This window comes from Amia ocellicauda, chromosome 7 (assembly GCF_036373705.1).
Source record: "Amia ocellicauda isolate fAmiCal2 chromosome 7, fAmiCal2.hap1, whole genome shotgun sequence".
Classification (NCBI taxonomy): Eukaryota; Metazoa; Chordata; class Actinopteri; order Amiiformes; family Amiidae; genus Amia; species Amia ocellicauda.
In genome coordinates, this window is record NC_089856.1 from 2901021 (window position 1) to 2922997 (window position 21977).

General features: G+C 47.6%; 1 protein-coding gene across 2 annotated transcripts; it reads left to right on the plus strand.

Moving 5' to 3' along the window:
- The first annotated feature begins 11044 nt into the window (after positions 1 to 11044).
- Positions 11045 to 16622, plus strand: LOC136752518 (sphingosine 1-phosphate receptor 1). 2 transcript variants are annotated; one of them, XM_066707904.1, is made up of 2 exons: positions 11045 to 11192; positions 14281 to 16622. In XM_066707904.1, exon 2 carries the CDS (start codon positions 14685 to 14687, stop codon positions 15852 to 15854), a length of 1170 nt encoding a protein of 389 aa, XP_066564001.1. In that variant the 5' UTR covers positions 11045 to 11192; positions 14281 to 14684; the 3' UTR covers positions 15855 to 16622. The 2 variants fall into 2 exon arrangements, with proteins under 2 accessions (XP_066564001.1, XP_066564002.1); XM_066707905.1 differs by lacking the exon at positions 11045 to 11192 and adding an exon at positions 11275 to 11900.
- The last annotated feature ends 5355 nt before the right edge of the window (positions 16623 to 21977 follow it).

The window sequence follows — 21977 nt, forward strand, 5'->3', positions numbered from 1 at the left end:
GTCTGTTAATGAAGCGATCATGCAGAGGGGGACCCACAGACACGCAGAAATGCGCACACAGACTCGCACACACTCACGCAAGGCTGTGGCGCGATTCCCAGGCCTTGCAGAGGGACGCCGCTGCACAGACCCCTGTGGCGCCAATCCAAACAAACAGAGCGAGTGAACAACGGACGAGAATGGACCGAGATTCTGCTGCCACGACGGAAGAGCAAGAATAAAGATCACGCTCTCCCCATTATTATAATAATAATAATTATTATTATTATTTGTTTATTAGCAGACACCCTTTAGCATTAGCACAGAATTATTTATCATGTATTCATTAAAGTTATTGTAAGCAAATCTGGTGCAGTTTGTAAGCCCCTTGAAGGCTTCCGAGTTCCTGCAATAGTCTGCCCATTCTTCTAACCCTAATCGACGCCGACCAGGATCTCCTTTCTGCCCTTGGGGGCTTCCTCTGAATCCAGTTTCAGCGCTGGGGGAGTATAGAGTCAATAAACAAGACGGTTGCTGAGGAGTTTTAACTCTTACACACCTGGCAGCCTCGCCGTGGCACAGATACAGGACACGCCCACGCGTGGCACGGAGCGTACCGAGCTCTCTCGCTCTGAATCACCCGAGAGAAAATGAGTTTCTGTCCGAGAGTCTGTGTGTGTGTATGCGTGTACGTGTGTGTGTGTGTGTGTGTGTGTGAGTGTGTGTGTGTGTGTGTGTGTGTGTGTGTGTGTGTGTATGCGTGTGTGAGTGCAAGTGTGTGTGTGTGTGTATGCGTGTGTGAGTGTGTGTGTGTGTACGTGTGTGTGTGTGTACGTGTGTGTGTGAGTGTGTGTGTGTGTGTGTGTGTGAGTGTGTGTGTGTGTGTGTGTGTGTGTGTGTGTGTGTGTGTGTGAGTGTGTGTGAGTGTGTGAGTGTGTGTGTGTGTACGTGTGTGTGTGTGTACGTGTGTGTGTGAGTGTGTGTGTGTGTGTGTGTGTGAGTGTGTGTGTGTGTGTGTGTGTGTGTGTGTGTGTGAGTGTGTGTGTGTGTGAGTGTGTGTGAGTGTGTGAGTGTGTGTGTGTGTACGTGTGTGTGTGTGTACGTGTGTGTGTGAGTGTGTGTGTGTGTGTGTGAGTGTGTGAGTGTGTGTGTGTGTGTGTGTGTGTGTGTGTGTGTGAGTGTGTGTGAGTGTGTGAGTGTGTGAGTGTGTGAGTGTGTATGTGTGAGTGTGTGAGTGTGTGAGTGTGTATGTGTGTGTGTGTGTGTGTGTGTACGTGTGTGTGTGTGTGTGTGTACGTGTGAGTGTGTGTGTGTGTGTGTGTGTGTGTGTGTGTGTGTGTGTGTGAGTGTGTGAGTGTGAGTGTGTGAGTGTGTGTGAGTGTGTGTATTTTCTTGTGTGGGTTTTGTCACACACACTTTTTCTATGCACACACCTCAGGGCTATTTCACACACACACAAAAAAAAATATTATTCTGGTAAATTCTCAGAAACAGAAAAGAAATATTTGAATTCCTAAGAATTTATATTCAAGAGCACAGTGTGTCAAAGTTCACCGAGTTGCTTCAGCGATCACCTCCTGACAAGCTGTATTGTGAAGCTGTGCAACCCTGTGTGCTGTCCGTCTGTCTTTCTGACATCACTGGAGAAGAGCCTCTCTCCAAACCTGAATATTTTCGACAGACATCAGACAGACAGATCTGAGAACACAGCCGGGCGGGGAACACAGTCCAACATCCCAAAAGCGCTGGCGTTGGCCTTAGAAGTGTAAATAATCCCCAGTTGAACAATGACAAGTGGATTACTGGGCTGAATGAGCAGTGAGGTCAAACTCTGTATCTCTCAAGTTGTCGACACGAGGGGAAACGGCACATTTCAAACACATACATTACACTTCAGGACAGTTTAATTTAAAGAGCTGTAAGAAACCATTTTTCTTTGTTCGAAAACTAAATCAAACATACCCCTCCCACACTTAAGGTCATTCTGTGTTGCTGTTGATGTTTAACAGCCATGGATTTCAACAGCACTACATGGCGGCCGCGCTCACAAACGAGATTGTATTTTATTTTTAGAATCTGACGACCTACTGACATGCGTGTGAGCAGAATGACAGGCGTGTTGGTCTTTCTGTTGGTCCGGAGAAACCAGACTAGACTTGGCTCCCTAGTTCTGTACACACATCAGCAATCACATCTTAGTTTTTTTATATCCACTTTCTTCAAAATCAGCCGTTTCCAACTCAGTCTCTGCCGACCTTTCACCCTCTCCTCGGTCTTATCAGCTGGTGGTGTGACAAGCATGTTTTAAGCATTACCCTCCGAGGGAGCCGGACAAATATGGGGCCTGGCTTTAATTAACCAGGCCTGGAAATAGTTTCTCTTTTTTATTTATTTGGGGCGGGGGGGCATGGGATACGAGCAGGAGAAGCCAGGGAAATGGGGAGTACCGGGAGGGGTTGAAACGGCGTCCTGTTCATGTCAACCCGAAGAGAGAGAGAGAAAAAAAAAAACGGGGGTCTGGAAGTCATTATGGAGGGAGCCTGCCAATGAAATTTGACTTTCTCACTGCATCGGTGTGGGAGTTGGGGGGCGGAGGCGGGGGCGCAGGCTGGAGACCAACCAAAAGAGACCGCATTCTTCTAAAGTGTCCAGAATCCAACCCTCCCCCCATCACCAGAGGAGAGAGGAAATGTTTCAACTTCTCTTGGCATGAATTCTGCTTTCATTCACAAGGAGGGGGTGGCAAACAACAATTAAATATACATATTATTGGTCCATTCCTTAGCTGTCAGAATCCCATCCCACGCAAAACTTTAGCCCCCTTCCCCCCGAAGCTGCGGCGCGGCCCGGTACAGGAGGGACCTCCCTGGCCGGGCCGCCACAGTCTGACTACAGCACTAATCGCAATGAAACAACTCGCTTCCTTCGCTATTTAAGAACGTTTAATGGCTAATTCTGAGAGGATGTCTCCCTCACCGCAGAGCGCCCTGGGAACGCGGCTCGTTGTGAAGGAAATGCGACTCTCTGTGTCGAGCCGAGCGTGCGCTGCTGACCGGGGCTTCGGATCAGAACTGAGGGTGTGAAAGCATTGTGGGGAAAATCCTCCAGCTGAGCAATCAATCGCACGTCAGTTATCCTGGTGGATTTTGTTCAGCCCCAAATTTGATCTACGCAGAGACTCCACACCACCAAATGGAGCGCTTCGACAGTGAGGCTGTTAGTGGAGTTCCACAGGGATCAGTACTAGGGCCTGTGCTTTTTCTAATCTATATTAATGATCTGGACTCTGGGATAGTTAGCTAACTTGTCAAATTTGCAGATGATACTAAAATAGGTGGCTCAGCAGATACAATCTCAGCAGCACAGGCTATTCAGAGGGACTTGGATAATATTCAGTTGTGGGCGACACCTGGCAGATGAAATTCAATGTGGACAAGTGCAAGGTAATACATGCAGGTAACAAAAATGTCCACTATAATTACACTATGGGAGGAATAGAAGTGGATGAAGTAAAGCATAAGAAAGACCTAGGAGTCTATGTGGACTCCTCACTTTCTCCATCCAAACAATGTGTGAAGCAATAAAAAAGGCAAACAGAGTGTTAGGGTATATTGTCAAAAGTGTAGAATTGAGAACAAGGGCAGTGATGTTCAGACTGTACAATGTGCTAGTTAGAGCTCATCTGGATACTGTGGACAGTTCTGGGCTCCACACTTCAAGAAAGATATCGCTGCTCTAGAGGCAGTTCAGAGGAGAGCAACCAGACTTATTCCAGGTCTGAAGGGAAAGTCCTACTGAGAGACTGAGGACCTGAACCTTTTCACCCTGGAACAGAGGAGACTACGTGGGGACTTGATCCAAGTCTTCAAAATCATGAAAGGCATCGACCACATCAAACCAGAGGAGCTTTTCCAGATCAGCAGGGACACACGCACCCGGGGACACAAATGGAAATTGGGCTTCAAGGCATTCAAGACAGAAAACAGGAGACACTTCTTCACACAGAGAGGCGTCACAATCTGAACAAACTCCCCAGCGATGTGGCTGAAGAGACAATTTGGGAACATTCAAAAACAGACTGGATAGGATCCTTGATCACTTAGTTATTAATGGACACCAAACGAGCGCGATGGGGCGAATGGTCTCCTCTCGATTGGACACTTTCTTATGTTCCTATGCTCTAACACACAAAATTACCCAAGGTTGATACCTATTCAATATAGACTGGCCTCGATGCCCGCTGCAATCTTTCCCATATACAACCGCTTTTCGTATCATTTCCAGGGGGAAGTCGATTGTGAGTGCACCAGGATGCAGACCAGTCCTTGCACTTTGAAAAACACAACCCATCCTGGCAAACACATCCCCTGTTGCACCCTCAGTTCCAAGAATTTCAGTTGCCCCATCAGGTCTGCACTGCTAGCATAAGGAAACGCAGAGAGAGAGGCTGTCGACACACACACACACACACACACACACACACACACAATGGGGAGAAACAGAGAGAGAAACAGCCCGGCTGGTCGGAATGCGGGTTTATCTGCATGACACTGCTGCTCTGTCAGTGACATCACAGAGAGAAGGGGCTTTTATCAGCGTCGGAGCCACAGCTCGGCTGCCAGCGGAGGAAGAGTGGGGGAATTGGGAGAGCGAAGGGGGGATGGCAAGTGTTCGGGGAGGGTAACTGGAATGTGTTGACCTGTGATTGATTGGGCTGCTGTCAGATAGGAGGCTGGGAGAGGAAACTGGGTCTGGTTATCATGAACAGACTGTGACCGTTAAACTGCAGGGAAACCCCATACCGTACACACATATATATTTAATAAAGGGGAGAAATGAGTGAACCTTGTATTTTTCATCATATGTCAGACTTGCCCCTGTTTTCTGTCTATTTAAACTATAAATAATGGTTATGTTTTAGTCTGTCAGCCATAGAAGTATTTGTATATTGAAAATGTATCGTGGAAATTATCCTCACCATATTTTATCAATCTATAATATAAATATCTGGATAACAGACTAAAATATATTTCAAATACATCCCATATAGTGTAAATATACAAAACATGGGCCATTTGTGGATGATCCCACATTCCTACAATATATACAGTATATATTTCTTCTGTATGGGACAGCCCTGAATATCTCCCTATAGCTCTTATTTGAGACAGAAAGACGGGGGATGAATATCCTTTCAAGATGGCATGTGCACACAATTTAGCAACATAATGTGTGTGTGTATGTGTGCGTGTGTGTGTGCGTCTGTGACAATGGAAAGATGTCTAGTACTAAAATAGAGGAGACGTTGGATCTGGCCAAGTTCCCCAAAGTGGTGAGTGGGAACAGATATAATGTATATTACATGACTAACAATAGGACTGAGGTCAGCACGGCCTGTTCCCTGGTGTCTGTGCGTGTGTGCGTGTACATACAGATACACGCAGTACATACGAATATAATTAAAACAGTCTTGAACGGCTGGCCACTTCCCATGTCTATTTATAAGAGCCATCATCCAATGGCTGACTGGAATGTGCTCAGAAACATGGAGTGAAGGATTCCCATAAACAAGAAAAATGTATTGTACACTGTATTGAACGCGTGCATTAAGACATTCCCACAGCAGGCTTGTGCTGTAGTACACAGGGCCAGCTGGGCAGGTGGGGGTGCACAGGAAACAGACAGATAGGCGAATAGACACAGGAAACCCAAATTAACCTCAGCCTTACCTCCAGAAAGGGCTGCCGGGGGTCAGACAGACACAAGATGGGTCAAACGCACCCGAACACAAGGCAAAGGGTCAAGTTTCTGCACCGGATACTCAACAAATATTCAACCACAAAAAGCGGATATTGGAGCGAAAGGAATGGCTTTGGTCTCGTCTGCTCTGGGCCGTGTAATTAGGTGGTTTTGTGGTTTTCCCACCCTGTTCTTAAGGCCTACGAGGAAAACAAAACACTTCTTGTGCAAATCCCCATCGGAGGATTGTTTTAAGCACTCCGGAGCCCAAGACATCACATGTCCACGAAACACAGTGTGTACCCCCCCCCGGCACACACCAATGTCACACCTGATGCTGCAGCCAAAACGGGGCAGAGACAACGAAAGCCTCCTGTTTTGCATCCTGTTTTCATAAGTATGGCAGTTTGCATGCCAGGAGACAGGGCTGTCAACCGTCACCCTCAATAAATAAAGACCAAATAAGCAGAGCTGAAGGCTTGACAAGGAATACAAACCTCATTCGGGGGGAAAAACTAAAAAAACAACAGTACGAAACGAACAAACAAAAGCCAGGCCTCATTCGTGAGGGGCAAGGTGTGCATGGCATGGCCTACACACCCGAACGATGCCACAAAACAGCAGACGTGACAACAGGATGTGTGACCGCACGCTGTGCAGTGTTGTGACGGAGCCTGTTATAGACCTTGGGGGGGTGGGGGTATCAAACCCACTTGAGAGGGACAGTTAGCGTCTGCAGCGCCCGGGGAGAGGGAGGGAACGGGGTAGCAGGGTGTGTGCATGTGTGTGTGTCTAGGGGGGGTGTTTAAAAAACTCAATTACTTATCAGAACTAGACAGAAGGACTGTTTCATTGACACCCCCAGCCCCCGACCCGACCCCCGCTTCTCGCTACAGAGCTGTGGTGTCAGAGTTATTTTGTGTCATTCTCTAATGATATGAGGAACGGTGACAAGTGCTCTAACTGCCACACGTTTCACTTCTTTATCAGATCAGGGCTGAGGGGCTCCCTCTCTCGCATTTCCCGTTCGAGGCTGTGAGAGGCGTCCTGACTTCTGGACCTTCCCCCTTTAACTGGCGTGGTCAGGGCCAGTGCTGACAGAAATACAGTCACAGCGATCTGCTCTCCAGTCCATTCTGGGTTTCCAGAAATACTGTGTTTTAGGCGTACAGTCAGAGGTGTGACATAAACGGTCAGCTGTCCAAGCAACTCTTAATAGGTTACCAATCGATGGCCTTCAAACACGGCCACAGACATGCCTGTAAACACGATCAGATTAGCTTGGGTCGCACGGATTAAATGACACACGCCTGTGAAAGACCAGGCCGGAGGAGGGATTTTTGAAACTCAGCACTATTTGCAACCGGGTTAGCGGGACTGCCAAAGCACCAAAATAATTTAAAAGAAATAAGAAAAGCCTGAGACGCTGAACACACAGTCAGTGTCTTCTGATCTAAACAGAGAATCGCTGAGAACACGGAAACACGTGAGGCGCTTCCTCAAGAACACAGGGCAGCATAGTAGGTGGCCCGTCCAGGCCCGACCACACTGGGAAGGCGGTGTCTGCAAAGCTGCACATCTGGCCACAGCTGTGCCAGACCCGCGGCCGCAGCAGGTTGAGGTAATGGAGCGCGGGCCCAAAGAAACATCGGCACAGGTCTGAGGACGAGGATGTCTTTCGCTGGCTAAATATGGCCCTGCAGTCCTCTTCCTCTCTGCACACTTTGCATTTCTCCCTCAACAGTGTCCATTGCCATAACCGTCTGGCGCGTCCCACTCCAGAGCCACTGAAGCAGTTTGTTTGTTCAGATGATTATTTTTTCCAGAGAGAGAGAGGAGGGGGAAGAAAAACAGAGATAGAGAGCGGTCCTCTCTCCAAGTGCTCTGAACAGAGAAGCGCAACCCCCCTGCACAGACACAGAGGATATCGCTATTTAATGCACTCCTGCTAGACAATGCGCTGTGAACAATGACCCCCGCGCCTGCAAACGCCACAGCCCATCCGCAAGGCGCAGTTGAAAGAGCCCCTCGCAGCCGCGTTTCCTACGGGTTCCTGCCGCCGCACACGTTCTCCAAGAACTGCAGGACAAACCCCACCCACCCGGCTAAACAAAACCAGGCCAGCTAGCCCCAGATCAATCCTATTGTGCTCTTTGTTCGGCTCGGTATTAGTCCCAATAAAAGAAGATAATGGAGACGCATTCTTTAGCAACTGGCGCAACGTCACCGTGACAGCACCAGCGTCTCAATGCAATCCTGCGCTTTGTGTGCGGACTTCACCGGCACAACAGTGAATAATGACAGTGTGCGGTATGTGCACACACACGGTCCCCGCTGCCCATTTGACAGTTCACCTGAGAGTCAAGGTGCTTTATGATCCAATGATGCTTCAGATCCATTGTTTGTGGTTTCCCTTTGCAGGGGGGGTCGTGCCACCAGACTTTCAACGTGCGTCATCTCAACAGGAGGCATTTAAAGTGTGTATGGACCTGGGACGCATTCCCCACCCAAAACGTAGCCATGTCACATGCCCCTCACAAAGAACTGCCTACACTTTTTAACGGCTGTCCATCTAGAACTATACTACTCAAAACTTTAAGGGAACACTGCAAGTTCAGAAATCAAGGTTAAGTGTTTCCTTAATTTTTTTGAGCAGTATATATTATATATAACATCACTTGCATTCCAGTTTCCGCCACAGTTTCCAGCTGGTTTTAGCGCCTGGGTGTGGGATCGATGCGGCAGTGAATCTGCCATCTCGGGAACAGCGCTGCCTGATTTATAACCCCGGAGCTTCTAGACCCTTTGCGTATTTACAAAAGCATTCAAAAAATACTTCCCTGAACGTGGTTATTTTGGGGGGGAACAAAACCAAATGGGCACGGGACGGGACCTCGGGGGTATGAAAACAAAGGAGAGAACGGAAACATAAGCAAATGGTATTTTTAAGCTGATGACAGGGGCACGGCAAGGGCGAGACTGAGGGAGCGCAGCCTGGGCTTTGGCACAGACTGTCCCGGGGTCAGGGGCTGGGACAGGGAGGGAAGGAAAGACGCTCTGTCCCTTTCTGCGTCTCTTCTCCAACCCGCTGGACTGCTGGCCAGTGGTGTCTCTAGGAAAATCCCATGCAGGGCCTGCGACACACTTCCTGGGCCAGGATTAGAGACGCAAAACCCCCCGTTCAGCCCGGTGTCATTCGCGGAAAAGCTGCTTCCCTTATTTTTCTCAGTGAAACTTCCCAAGCAGACCGAGAGCTAAATCCTGCTTTCCGTCTGGGTTTCCTTTACTGCCCCCTCTTCCTGGCTCTCTAGGCAATAGTTTCTGTTTCTGGGCCCCCTGATCACCGTGTCTCGTCACTGAAGTTCACTGAGCATGGGGCGGGGGGGCTGTAACGATTCACTCCATAACTTTGCGCACATTAGTCAATGCGAGAACCAGAGACGTACAGACAATCGAGTATATTTAGATGTGTGTTGGGAGGCAGCGAAAGCTCACACACCCACCGGCTTAAGTCGGCTGAGTCAACTGGATTTTTTTGTTTTCTTTTGTCTGAATCAGTATTTAACATAAGTCACTGGTACTTAAATGTAGTTTGACGAACAATACTTTTTAAACTGGATTAATCACTCAGTACATTTTGTTTTTCAAGTGACAGGGGAGAAAAAGGTAATGTCTTTAAACATCCCACCCCAAAAAGAGATGCTAATGATTGTTACATTAATTGAATCAACACGCGTTGTATTGAGATCCGCTCCAGAGAGAAAGCAGGGTGGGTTGGCTGAGTTGGTTGTTATTGTCATACCCATCTGAGTGTGTGAAACCTGCAGGGCGCACTTGAAAAGCATCCGCTGCGAGCTGGACTGATTGCCAACACGCCCGGATCTGAGCGCAGTGCTGGTTGGCACAATGGCATCTCCACGGTGTCTGCACTTCGCAACACGCAACCACCATCCAGCAAACTGCCAGCAGTACCAGCTAACTGCTGCTGATCCCCTGGGGTTGTACTCTGCACAGCAGTGCGTGAAGCATACAGGGTGCAATGTACACCAGGGGTCTGTGTGAGAAAAACACATTATTTTGTTACAATGACACATTATTGTGATGTAATTTGGTAAATTTGAAAACAAAGTTTTAAAACAAACCGAATTGGTTCTAATAGTGTAGTAAGATATTAAGATGATGCATTTTAAGGCGACTTACATAGTTTAACAATCACTGCAGTGTTCTACATATAGGCTACACGTTATCGGTAACAACTTAATCACACAAAATAATCCACCAGTCAAGGTGAATACAATTAAAGCTTCAAAGGAAGGTCATGCTGAGGTACAGGTGTCTCTAAACAGGTGTGTCTTCAGGGAGTGTGGACAGGTGGAGAGACATGCTCTTGACTGCTGTTTGGATTCATGTTGCAATGTGACAGAAATGCGTTCATATCTCGCGTGTTTCTTTGGGTTGTGTTGGTTTGTTTTCACTCAAAGTGCATTTGCTATTTCTGTTGTGCGGTTTTTCCACGCGTGTGTAGTTCCCGTACCACACATGCACAGGCACTGCAGTGACTGGACAGGGGGCCCAGCGCTCGGAAAATGCTTTGAAAGCAAACAAGTTATATATATATATATATATATATATATATATATATATATATATATATATATATATATATATATATATATATATCTTAACATACTTCTGCAACATGCATGACCGCACCTGTTCCATGCCGGGTCAATCGCCTCCTCCGACAGACTTGCACAATCGTTCCTCGGGGTCGGGCAGGGGGTGTGCTAACCTCCCAACCCCTACATTTTATTACCAACGATCACCCAGCTGGGGGGTCCGACCAGGAATGCGGACGCCCCGAGCCATGTGTGGAAAGAGCCCAAATATGTCGACACCAGAGAACAAAACTGTGCATTCCTCATTTCCCTTCTTAAATTAGCTGTTTTTGAGGGGGGTCGTTTGAAGACTATTTTTAATTATGTTTATACGAATGAACTAAGTCAACAAGGCCTTGAAATGTATGATTGATCAGACTGAAGTCTTCTTTTAAAATCAGACATACTTTACAGTAAAATGCTTGGAGACATTTTGGAGGCAAAATACCTTGTAAGATTAGGTGGCAAGTCGTTCAGAAGACAGAATAAAAGTCATTGCAGCTGCGCTAATCAGAAATCTCCAGTCTGGCCCACTGCTGAGCAAGCTGCGAGCATCATTTAAAAAGAAATGACGTCCCCTCGAAAGCTATACCATACGGGTCTAACCAACACAGCCTGCTCGCTTTACGCAAAGGACCTGCCCCTTTAACATAAATCGCTGGCAGCAAGTCGGGTCCTGCCCAGTGCCTTTTTCTTTTTTGTTTCCATTTTCTCTCATTACTTGCCTGTCACTTGGCTCTGTCAGCTCTGTCTCTCAGCTGTGGGCAGGACAGGGCCAGCACAGTTTGCGGGAGGACATCTGAGCCTGACTGCAAGGTATGTGCGTCTCTGAATGGCATTTTATTTGTTGTGTATGATTTGTAACAAAGTGGCACATTTGGGCACACCGCGTTAAACACAGATCCTAGGTGTAGTTAAACTATTATGATGTGGGACCTTTGGTACTTTGAAGCTGCTCTTAGACGACTTCATTGCATTTTGACACAGTTAGTATGGGTTGTGCCCATTCTTCCAACTTGGGTGCATTGGTGTCACTGTGTTTAAATCTTTACAGCAGGGAGACGCACGGGCATATTTGGTGGCTAGGTTTGATATTGCAAGTAAGGCAAACAGCGAGCATTGGCTGCAGGCACCGGGATTCTCCCAGCAGACTTCGTGGTCAATTATTGAACTTCTTAACGGAAAAGAAAAAGGCAGAGGCGACGTGCGGATCGCGTCCACTGTTCACCGCAGCCATTTCAAGTGAAGCCTGCGATATCTAGGTTAAGGAAAGACGAGTGCTGACGAGTAGGAAACCCGAAGCGTGGGAACTCCTCCGCAGCGGCTCGGCTTCCTTGCTTTATGAGCCCGGCAGCCCAGGCGCGCAGACCGGCTGCTCACAGGGGCGCAGACGGCGGGCATTGCGGGAGATGCGCAGTAACCCGGCACGGTGCCGCTGCGGGACAGGGGGTGCCAAGGAAGACACGACACGGCTTTCTGTAGTTTTCGGCAAACTTGTATGGGCAACAAACCCAGTGCAGTAAGGTGCGTTTTTTTCCGTACTACTACACAACTACTATTACTACTGTTAGACTCTTGTTTATGCATGTATGCATTTCTTTATTTGAAGACTTACAAGGTACAAGGGCAATAATGAAGTGCACTACAACAACTACAACTACTGATAATGATATTATATTGATCATAGAAAACGACAAAGAAGAATAGGTGCTACGAAAATTAGATCGCCAGTAACTGGGAAGTAAAATACAATGACTCCTAACGCAGATTTAATCTACGGACAGTATTTGCATTTTTAATCTCATGCACATTGTTTTTTGCTGTTTCAGACTTAATTTGCGTTAGAAACACACACGCACGCACAGATAAAATAGGAAGAACAGAAGGGAAACTCATTCGGGACTTTTTGCTATGTGTTGAGTTACTGGGTTTGAGCTGAACAAGCGGATGCCGAGATCATGCTCTTCTTTAAACGATGGAACAAAGTAATTGTGCATTGGTTTCTGTAATACATTGCTACTGACACATTTCAACTGAACAAGAATCCGTGTTTGAGCGGATGGGGGATTGTGGTTTTCGGAGCGGTATCCAGTCTGCTGTAGCCTGTATTTTAGTTTCCCTGCAAAGCTACCATGACCTTCATTGTGCTGCGTTGTGAAGTTGCGTGCAGAACCGCCGTGTATCCCGTCCGTGGATGCAGGTTCCAGCGCTTCGTGTGTTTTCTCGATTTCTGTTCCTTTATTAGAGTCTAGTTGTGAAATTATATGACACAATACATGTGCTATATCGCCATGGAACTTCCTATAGAAATTCCCCTGCATTCCTGCTGGTGCAGTTCTCTGATAAGGCAAAGCTACTTTGAACAATTGTCACCATCTCTGTCAGGACATGCTTTTGTTGGTTTGTTTGTATGCCAGACTCTAGTGTTGTGTGCATTATCCGATGAACATATGAGAGGATGTTTATCCTATGCAGGAATGTAACTGGTGAAAACACTTACATACGCTTTGGCTAATCCCAGAGGGGCAGAATTTAAAACTGAACACTTAACCAAGGGGTCTGCTTTGACATTTGACCCTGTGAGGTCAAGGTCGGGGCACACTTAAAAAGCAATCAAACTTAAGACATTTAATTAAAGATACAATCAGCAAGTGCCATACCTATGACAATATCGGTAGTCTGGTTTCTCACACCAGCTCTCACTCTCTCACACACGCACACATAGAGACGCACACTCTCTCTCTCTCACACACACACACACACATAGAGACGCACACTCTCTCTCTCTCACACACACACACACACATAGAGACGCACTCTCTCTCTCTCACTCTCTCACACACGCACACATAGAGACGCACTCTCTCTCACACACGCACACATAGAGACGCACTCTCTCTCTCTCACTCTCTCACACACACACACATAGAGACGCACTCTCTCTCTCACACACACACAAACTCATTCTTCAGAATTTCCCCGGAACAATCCTGTAAGAATGGCTGGAAGTTCCTTAAGGATTCTTGCACATCTGAACATTTCCCTGCACGTCTCCTTTCACTTTCCCCTTGAGCCGAGACCCAGGAGGCCTGGAGCAGCAGGAAAATAAAGAACTGATAATGAAGTCGTGTGAGATCATTTCCCCTAAAAAGTAGTACACAATTTATAATGTATTTTTTGGGAGGAATCCTGCAGGGATATTTTGTGTGGCATAATGTTATGTTTTCTTTGCAAGGCATCCAAATATAGGTCATCAACTTCGCTTAAGGCAGGTGACCATTTTTTCCACACTTCAGACTTGTTAATAAGTTGTGGTTAGATCTACGTTCAATACAAACTGTAATTATAGCGCTGTAGTCTTATTTCAAGCCTTACCGAAAAATCGTACAGCGTGTTTAGCCTGTTTGTTTTTTCCTCTGCAGTAAACCGCAGCCACGCCGAGCGCAGGGCTGAAGGAGTGCAGAGGCACATTATTTTTATAGGTGTGAATGGCTGAAGAAAGCAAATGCTGAATATTTTGCAAATTGGTAAAGGCCGCAGATACTTTGCAATCCAATGTAGGGCAGTGAGAAAAGCACAGAACCCTTTCACCTGAATCACATGACAATAAACACACGACAATGGAGCAAAGGTGTAACTGAGCAGCAGCAGGTTGTTGTTATTATTGGTGTGTATTTATTATTATTACAGGAAGGAGAATTTCATTCTGAGCTGCAGAAAATATAGATATTTATCATATGCACTCACTCAAGACAAAGTAGGCCTACCCACTCTCCTGTATTGTTATAATCATCAGGACGTAGTGGGGAATTTGTCTAGAGAGCAGTCGCACTCTATGTGTTTGTATAATTCTGTGTTTTATTTAAATCATGTTCCTTATTGTGTGTCATTTATTGTGTTTCAGGTTTGTTCACTCCAGAGCGACCCAGTGAACGCACAGCCGGCAGAACAGCCCTCCCTGCACAACGCTACGATACCGGCTCCCTCTTGTGGTCACACGGGGTCCATGTAATTCCAAAATAAAGTGCGGAGAAAAAGAGGAAACCTGTAAGCGCTGGACTGGGGCCGGATTGCACACCTCGCCTCTCTGCATTCGGTTCTGCAGTTTGGGGCGGCGAAACGGGGCCAGAACTGGTTATATCCCAACGCAGGTTATCATTCTACCGGGAAGCTGTGATTTTTTTCCCTTTGCTGATATTTTTGTGGCAGTTGGTGTCTTTGGCCAGCCCGCTCGTGCCTTCTCTGTTATGAGTGACATTTAAAGGGCTATCAGAACAAACCCCCCTGCAGCCCCCCGAGAGCGGCAGCATGGAGGTGACGCCCACCATGGTGACCCCCGGGGCCCCGGCGCGGCGGCTCTTGCGCGTCTTCCGGGAGTACCACAACAATGCCATCATCATGGAGCACTACAACTACACGGGCAAGCTGAGCGGGAACCGGTACAAGGACGGCCTGAAGCCAGAGGCCATCATCTTCCTCATCATCTGCCTGCTCATCGTGGCGGAGAACTCGGTGGTGCTCATCGCCATCTGGAGGAACAAGAAGTTCCACCTGCCCATGTACTACCTGCTGGGCAACCTGACGCTGTCCGACCTGCTGGCCGGCTTCACCTACATGGTGAACATCGTGTTGTCGGGGCCCAACACGCTCAAGCTGACGCCGCTGCTGTGGTTCCTGCGGGAGGGCGGGGTGTTCATCACGCTGGCCGCCTCCATCATCAGCCTGCTGGCCATCGCCATCGAGCGCCACGTCACCATGGTGAAGATGAAGCCCTACCACGGCGCCAAGAAGGGCCGCATGTTTGCCCTGATCGGCGCCAGCTGGGTGCTGTCGGTCTTCCTGGGGGTGCTGCCCATCATGGGCTGGAACTGCATCGAGTCTCTGGAGGAGTGCTCCACCGTGCTGCCCCTCTACTCCAAGAGCTACATCCTCTTCTGCATCACCATCTTCATGGCCATCCTGCTGGCCATCACCGTGCTCTACGTCCGGGTCTTCCGCATCGTCAAGACCAACACGCAGCGCATGGGCACCCTCCGCAAGGGCATGGCCCGTAAGTCCCAGAAGTACATGGCGCTGCTGAAGACGGTCACCATCGTGCTGGGTGTCTTCATCGCCTGCTGGCTGCCCCTCTTCATCCTCCTGCTGCTGGACTTCTGCTGCCAGGTGCAGCACTGCGAGATCCTGTTCAAGGCGGACTACTTCCTGGGCATCGCCATGGTGAACTCCCTGCTCAACCCCATCATCTACACTCTCACCAGCCGGGACATGAGGAGAGCCATCCTGCGGCTCCTGTGCCGGCAGTGTCTGATCTCCAAGGATGGGCAGGTGAAGAAGTTCGGCGTCCCCTTCCTGGAGTGCAGCACCAGCAAGTCAGAGGTCATCTCCCACCGGCTGGAGGGCCTGGAGACGACGCTGTCCTCGGGCAACGTCACGCCCTCCACCATCAAGGCGCTGTACCCGCGGATCCTGAAGAGCTGAGTGCGCCGGCCTCAGCTCCCATCTCATGGGTCCACCTTCACGCACGAAGCAAGAGCTCTGGGCTGCGGAGGACGGCTCGTTTGGTTTTTGTTCTCAACGTTGTGTCCTGAGGTTTGGGTGCAAACCTGTGTAGGACACTAAAAAAAGACTTGCCGACTCCAGGGGCACCAAACCAATCCCAGTTGCAAACTCAAAGCATCAGTGTTACATAGTCTTGAGATTTGGTGGCCCCTTAACTCCCACCCACAAGAGGTAGCATTTGTTCTAACGCAAGTCTTCTGCCAATGACTGCCATTGTGCTCCAGCAGTAGGATGTGACTGGCCCACTGTAGCCAAAGACAGGGCTCGAGGGGTTGTAAAGTTCCTCCTCTGTCATCGGGACAATCCCAGCTTCCAGACCACATGTGTCTGACGTGCACAGTCCCAGAGAAACCGTTCTCCAGATGCATCGCCTCATCAGAAGACAGATGAAAAGGTGGGACTCTGGATCGTGAGCAATATACGATCATCAAGAGGGGAACTTAAAAATGAAACCAAAAAGACATATGTGGTTTACAATCCTTCACTTGTTTAATTACCTTGTCAGAATCCCTGCCAGCAGGTGAATTATTAACCCCAGCCTTCCCAAGGCCGTGTTGAGTTACAGGCCACGCTTTCTTCTGTAGCCGTGAAGCAAAGCAGTAAACATCCCTCTGTATTTCCTGGTTTGGAGTCCAGGGCCAGCTGCACTGCCTGACCGCTGGCTTCTCCTCCTGGGTGCTGAACTGGTCTGGTCTGGGCACAAGTTCAAGGCCTATTTCACAAAGAAAAGAGCAGATCATCTGTCCGCTTTTCAATTAGCACTTTCACAGCACTGGCGCTCAGGAACTGTATTAAAGTATTAAAGAGACTTGGCCGGAGAGGACTTTACCGACCGGTTTAAAGACAAGTTTCAAGCACTTATGAGCTGAAGCGTAGGGAACTCTTTACATCATAGAGGGCCAATCAGGGTTATGCATGGGCCCCCCAGGGGTAGAGAACACTTTATTGCTTTCCCCCTCCCTTTTAAAGCCACTAGCATTATTCTGTTTCTTTAAAAAGGCAACAGACTATGAGACTAGTAGATTGATGAATACCCAAAGAGCACATTGTTGTTTAATTTCTCTCTCTCTCTCTCATCTACTGTTCTCTATTGACACCACCCACCCCTGCGCCACCCCTGAGTTTCAGAATCGCCGGGTGCAATTCAGGTCTTTTGGTCTGAGACCACTTCCTCTATAAGGTTACAAAAACTTAGCCAACCCGAATATAACGGAGAGTGGCGTTCAGTGGGTCGCGTGCAGTGGGTCGCTTTTTCTACTGGTTTCTCTTTCTGAGTTTTCTTTTGTCTGAAGGCGTCCCCCACACGTGAAATCATGCGGAGTCTGAGAGAGCAGTTTCAAGGCGTCTTTCTCTCATTCGATTGTCTTGGTCCTTATTGTCCTTATTGTTTTTATGGACAAACTAAAAACTAAAACATAACAAATACTGTCCCAAAGAGTTTGAAGAGTTCCCTTGTCTCTCTTGATCCAACTTGTAATGCAAATACTTTGTTCCTTCACTAAAAGTAGCCTTGGAAATTGTCCTTCAAGAAAAGCAATACAGATGTACGATTAGTAGTGTTTATTTTATTAGCTAGGAATAAGAGGTCAGACGTTTGGTTTTAACACTTTATACACACGGTATGTCACACATTTCTGAAGATCTGAAATGTTTCAAAAAGCCCAGTGTGGCGATGTTGTAAATAGGGTGTAGATTAATACAAAGAAATATATTTGTAAGTACTGTTAATACCTTTTTTATATATATATTTTGTATGAAAACTGAAATTTTGAAAAAAGCGCTTTCTGTTTTTGAATGATTTTTATTTTGTTTGATCAGTTATTATAAATATATATATATATATATATATACATAACTTAAGTGCCCTTTTCTCAAGACATTTATTCAATGCCAAGTATGAAATAAACAAAATAAAGTTTACATATTTCAACTCCTTCGTCTTGCTATTGTGTTTTTTTGGTTGGTTGTTTTCAAAATCATAATGTAAAAAGTGGTTGTAATACAGAGCTGTGACTTTTTGTCCTTCCTTTTTTTATTTTTACCCCTAATGGTTTGTTCCTGACCCTTTAACTCCACAGTATGTTTATTGTTTTACTTGATAGGATCTCTAATACACCGACTTCACCGAATACTGTTTTCAGAAAATGAACAGTTTGTTGAGCATGGCCGCCACATTCCTCCATTTAAACCTGTGGTCGGCCTCGTTCCAAACCAGAACACTCTGTCACACCAGACCGCTGTGGCACTTCGGCACGTCGAGACAAAGAAAGTGAACTGTATTAAGAGTGGGGAGGGTGGGCGCGCTTTCAGGAGACAGACAGGAAGCTTAACCCCCACCAAGACACGACTTTATAACTGACCCAGATTCTGCACCAGTCCACGTGCGCCACAGTCATTACACCGACTGCACAAAACCACACTTTTTTCTTTCCTCCCAGGGAGCCTTTTTGTTCATGCAGTTTAGTTTCAGTTGCCCCATGCCAGCGCGCTCTCACCCCCACAGGGAAAACGTGGCAGAAGCTAAACGAGCGAGAATCTCTGCTTTTCGTTTATTGCGACACTGTGACTGTGCTCGGGGGCACCGGGCAAACAACTTCACATTCTCTGCTCCGAGCTGCTGCTTTTCTGCAGGGTTTCGAGCACACGACCTCCACCGCCCGCTGGCCCTGGCTGCGATACGAGCACAGTCAACCCGAGAGACCGCAGGAGAGGGTGAGCGAAGCACACACATCATCTGTGGGCATTGGAGCTGCCAGTACAGCCCTGTGACAAGTTCCTCCGTGTGCAAAGAGTGTGTTAGTGACCTTTTAGTCTAAGGATTGTTTTTTGGTGTTCAGTTTTCCAGTCACAGGTTTATGCTTCACAGCAGCACTGTAATGACTGCTCTTCAACTATTATTATTTATTCATTTATTTATTTATTAGCAGACACCCTTTCCCAGTCCTCAAATATTATTATTATTTCCATTTTATTTTGTTTTCTAGTTTAGGGTGAACTGTGTACCCTGCATTAAGTCATCTAGGCACTGCACCCTCAGCACACACACCACTGGGCCCTCAACACCCACAGAGGATAATCAGATTCACATTCTAAGCCGAGTGCTGCATGAGTGAATCCGGGCAGGTATAAAACTTGTATAAAGGGGGAACGGTATTGGCGATTCAAAATATGAATGAACAGGTAAACACATACATCCTGACGATGGAAATCTAAGGAAGTACGTAGCACTGCGGGGCACAGAGACGCGTGCCCGGCTTCCCACAGGGCCCCGTCGTGCGTACGCGCCTGGCTGCAGCACTCAGTGGCGGAGGCTGTGCGTGTGACAGGAAGCCAGTACCCCCCGACTCTGCCCATTTCTACCAGTAAAGCAGAGGTCTTTACCGCACAGCCATCCCCGCCCCTCGCACTCGGCGCCGCTCTGGTCTTCGACACCGGCAGCTCAGCAAAGCCACAAGACCACAGCAGCAGCAGAAGCAGGTGATTGTGCAGCGGTAGAAGAAAGGGAGAAGAAACAACAGCCTGACTCTAATCAGGACGTAGGCTGGTGTCGCTTTACAGTAAAGAGAGCTGCCCCTCCGTACACTGACATAACTCAGCGTCACTGAACAAACATTCACCCATGTTTTTTTTGCCAGAGCGAAGCCACAGCTTCTGAGCAAAACCCAGCCGAAACACAGTGTCACTGTGATTTTTTCAGCAGGGTTTTCAAGTGAAGAGTAAAATTGGAGCTGATTTTCTCCGAGCTGCGACCTCTGGAACAGAAAGTGCTTTTGCTGATAAATAAGTGACAGAAAATGGGTGGGAGGCTTCTAATTAGGCAGTGCCCTGGTGGTTTAGGTCTAGGGCCACTCGGGAGTCCTATACAAACTATAAAACACATGTCCCACCACCCCCAGGCCTCAGTTCATTCGGTTCAGGTGACATTTTGGGCAAGTCTCTCACGCCTGGCGGACTATGACGAACAATATTCCGGGAGTCTAGTCGACTCAGCATAAATCCTGTCATAACTTCTCATCTGGGTGATGAGTCAGCTTGGCTCTCTCTGCGTCTTTGGTTTAACGAGACACATCAGGAGATGTTTTGGGAAGGCGTGGCGGGTACTGCTTGCGGGGCTCTTGCAGTTCAAAGCAGGATCTCCACGCCGTGCAGTTCGGGTGCAGCCATGTCTGCGGGGCAGTGTGACACTTCGATAGAGACAATTGTTTCGTTGTCTGTCCCAATCTCTCTCAATCTCGCCAGGTGTGCCCGCCGCTCAGGCCCACGACAAACTGACGAGGCTCAGACGCACGGGGATGAATGGAACGGAAGCATTCGTCACTCCAGCCCCTGCGTCTCTTTCCATTATGCTGACCCAGGTCGGGGACGCTGCTGTTGTACCCAGATCGCTCCAGTACAAACCCAGCTGGATAAATGGGTAATCGTGTGTAAAAATAATGTGCTACACTGCAACAACTGTAAGGAGGTCTTCTAAGACATTAAATAAACGTGCTGCTGGATTTTACAGCTGCTCTGTGTGGAATTAAAGGCTTACAGCAAATCCATGAGAAAGTGACAACATTGGAATTCCATGCATCTAAAAGTAAAGAGTATATTTATTTTTACTTGGCTCACTTCTGACCCCTTGTGGTGACAATTGCATGAATCATCTTCTTAACCAACTGGAGTTGCAGGGAATTGCATGACAACGTAGACATGCTCTACCGGTTTCAAGTTTCAGAACACCACCCCCATTCTCCCTGTTTTTATTGAAATGTAAGCAGTTCAGGTCCAGTGAATCACCTGGAATAGTACAAAGGTAAGCGGTAAACTTCCAGAGGTTAAAAAAAAAAAAGTGTAGGTTACCAAAATAATGTGCATTTCAGAGTTATACACTGTGTTACTACACCCTCTTAAGCATTATTTGGCAGTGTGATGCGCAGCTCCTGTGCATAGAAGTGACACTGTACTCCTACAATGCGCACAGCGTTTGAAAACAGTGTCCGTGTCGCCCACCGTCATTCAGAGCCGGGGGGAAACGCGCAGTCTGCTCCGGGGGTCTCATTCAGACACAGGTCACAGATCACTCAGTTTCGATCAGTTTTCTTTGCAAATTGGCTTGTTTTGTTAAGAACAACCTAATGATTAATCCAGTATATATTATTTTAGGAGAGTCTCAGCTTTCATGGGATACCAAACAATTGGCAAACACAACAGTGACGAGTACACATGGGATTAAAGAGAAGCACGGGGGGGGTTGCCAGTTTAAGGGGTTACTTTTTGGTAAACAAAACGATTCCATGATTTCTTTTTCATCTCCAATTGTTTATTTGTTCTATGCTTTAATGTCAGAGTACATTGAGACATTAAACTGTGTAAATGTCAATAACAACTGGAGAAATGGAGGTGCTCTCAAACTTGTGAGCGGCAGTGTAGCTGTATCGTTCGTGTGGAGAGGGTTCATACGTTCGAGCAATGATGGATACGAATGCATGTTTAGCGCAGGTTCATACGATGCGTCTTACTTTGATGGTGCACAGCGGGGTTTGACAAAAACTAGCAGGACCCCCATGAGATTGTAACGGGCCATTCCAGCCACCTGATTAACAGCTGGCAGCCCATCCGGCAGTGGTTTAGTCTGCAGACAGGAGGCACTACGCGTTCACACGAAATGTGCGAGTCTAATGCGGGTCAACGGGAAACGCGGCGCACAGAGGGGGCGCACCGCTGTCAAGTGCACAGTCAGAGCAGTCAGCATGACGAGGCACCTGCAAAACCAGACCCTGGTGATAGGGTCTCGGCAGGTCAGCACCTCTGTGTAAATATGGCCACACGGTTATCAACCCCGCATGCTCTCGGGTCAGGGCGTTACGTAAGGTTCTAGAATGCGCAGGTGTTCTTTTACATTCGGGATTCTGTTTATTCAGACCAGATATCTTTAATGTCACTGTGGGTGACTTGTCCACTATTTGGAATATAAGTAATGACTTGTTAGCTGCTTCAGACATGGAAGCATGAGCTACGTTTTAGAAGCATAACGATTTTTGAATGAAGAAGATCAAAAAG

Excerpts from the sequence above, each read along its gene's own strand:
- LOC136752518 (XM_066707904.1), top strand. The coding sequence starts at position 14,685 with ATGGAGGTGACGCCCACCATGGTGACCCCCGGGGCCCCGGCGCGGCGG.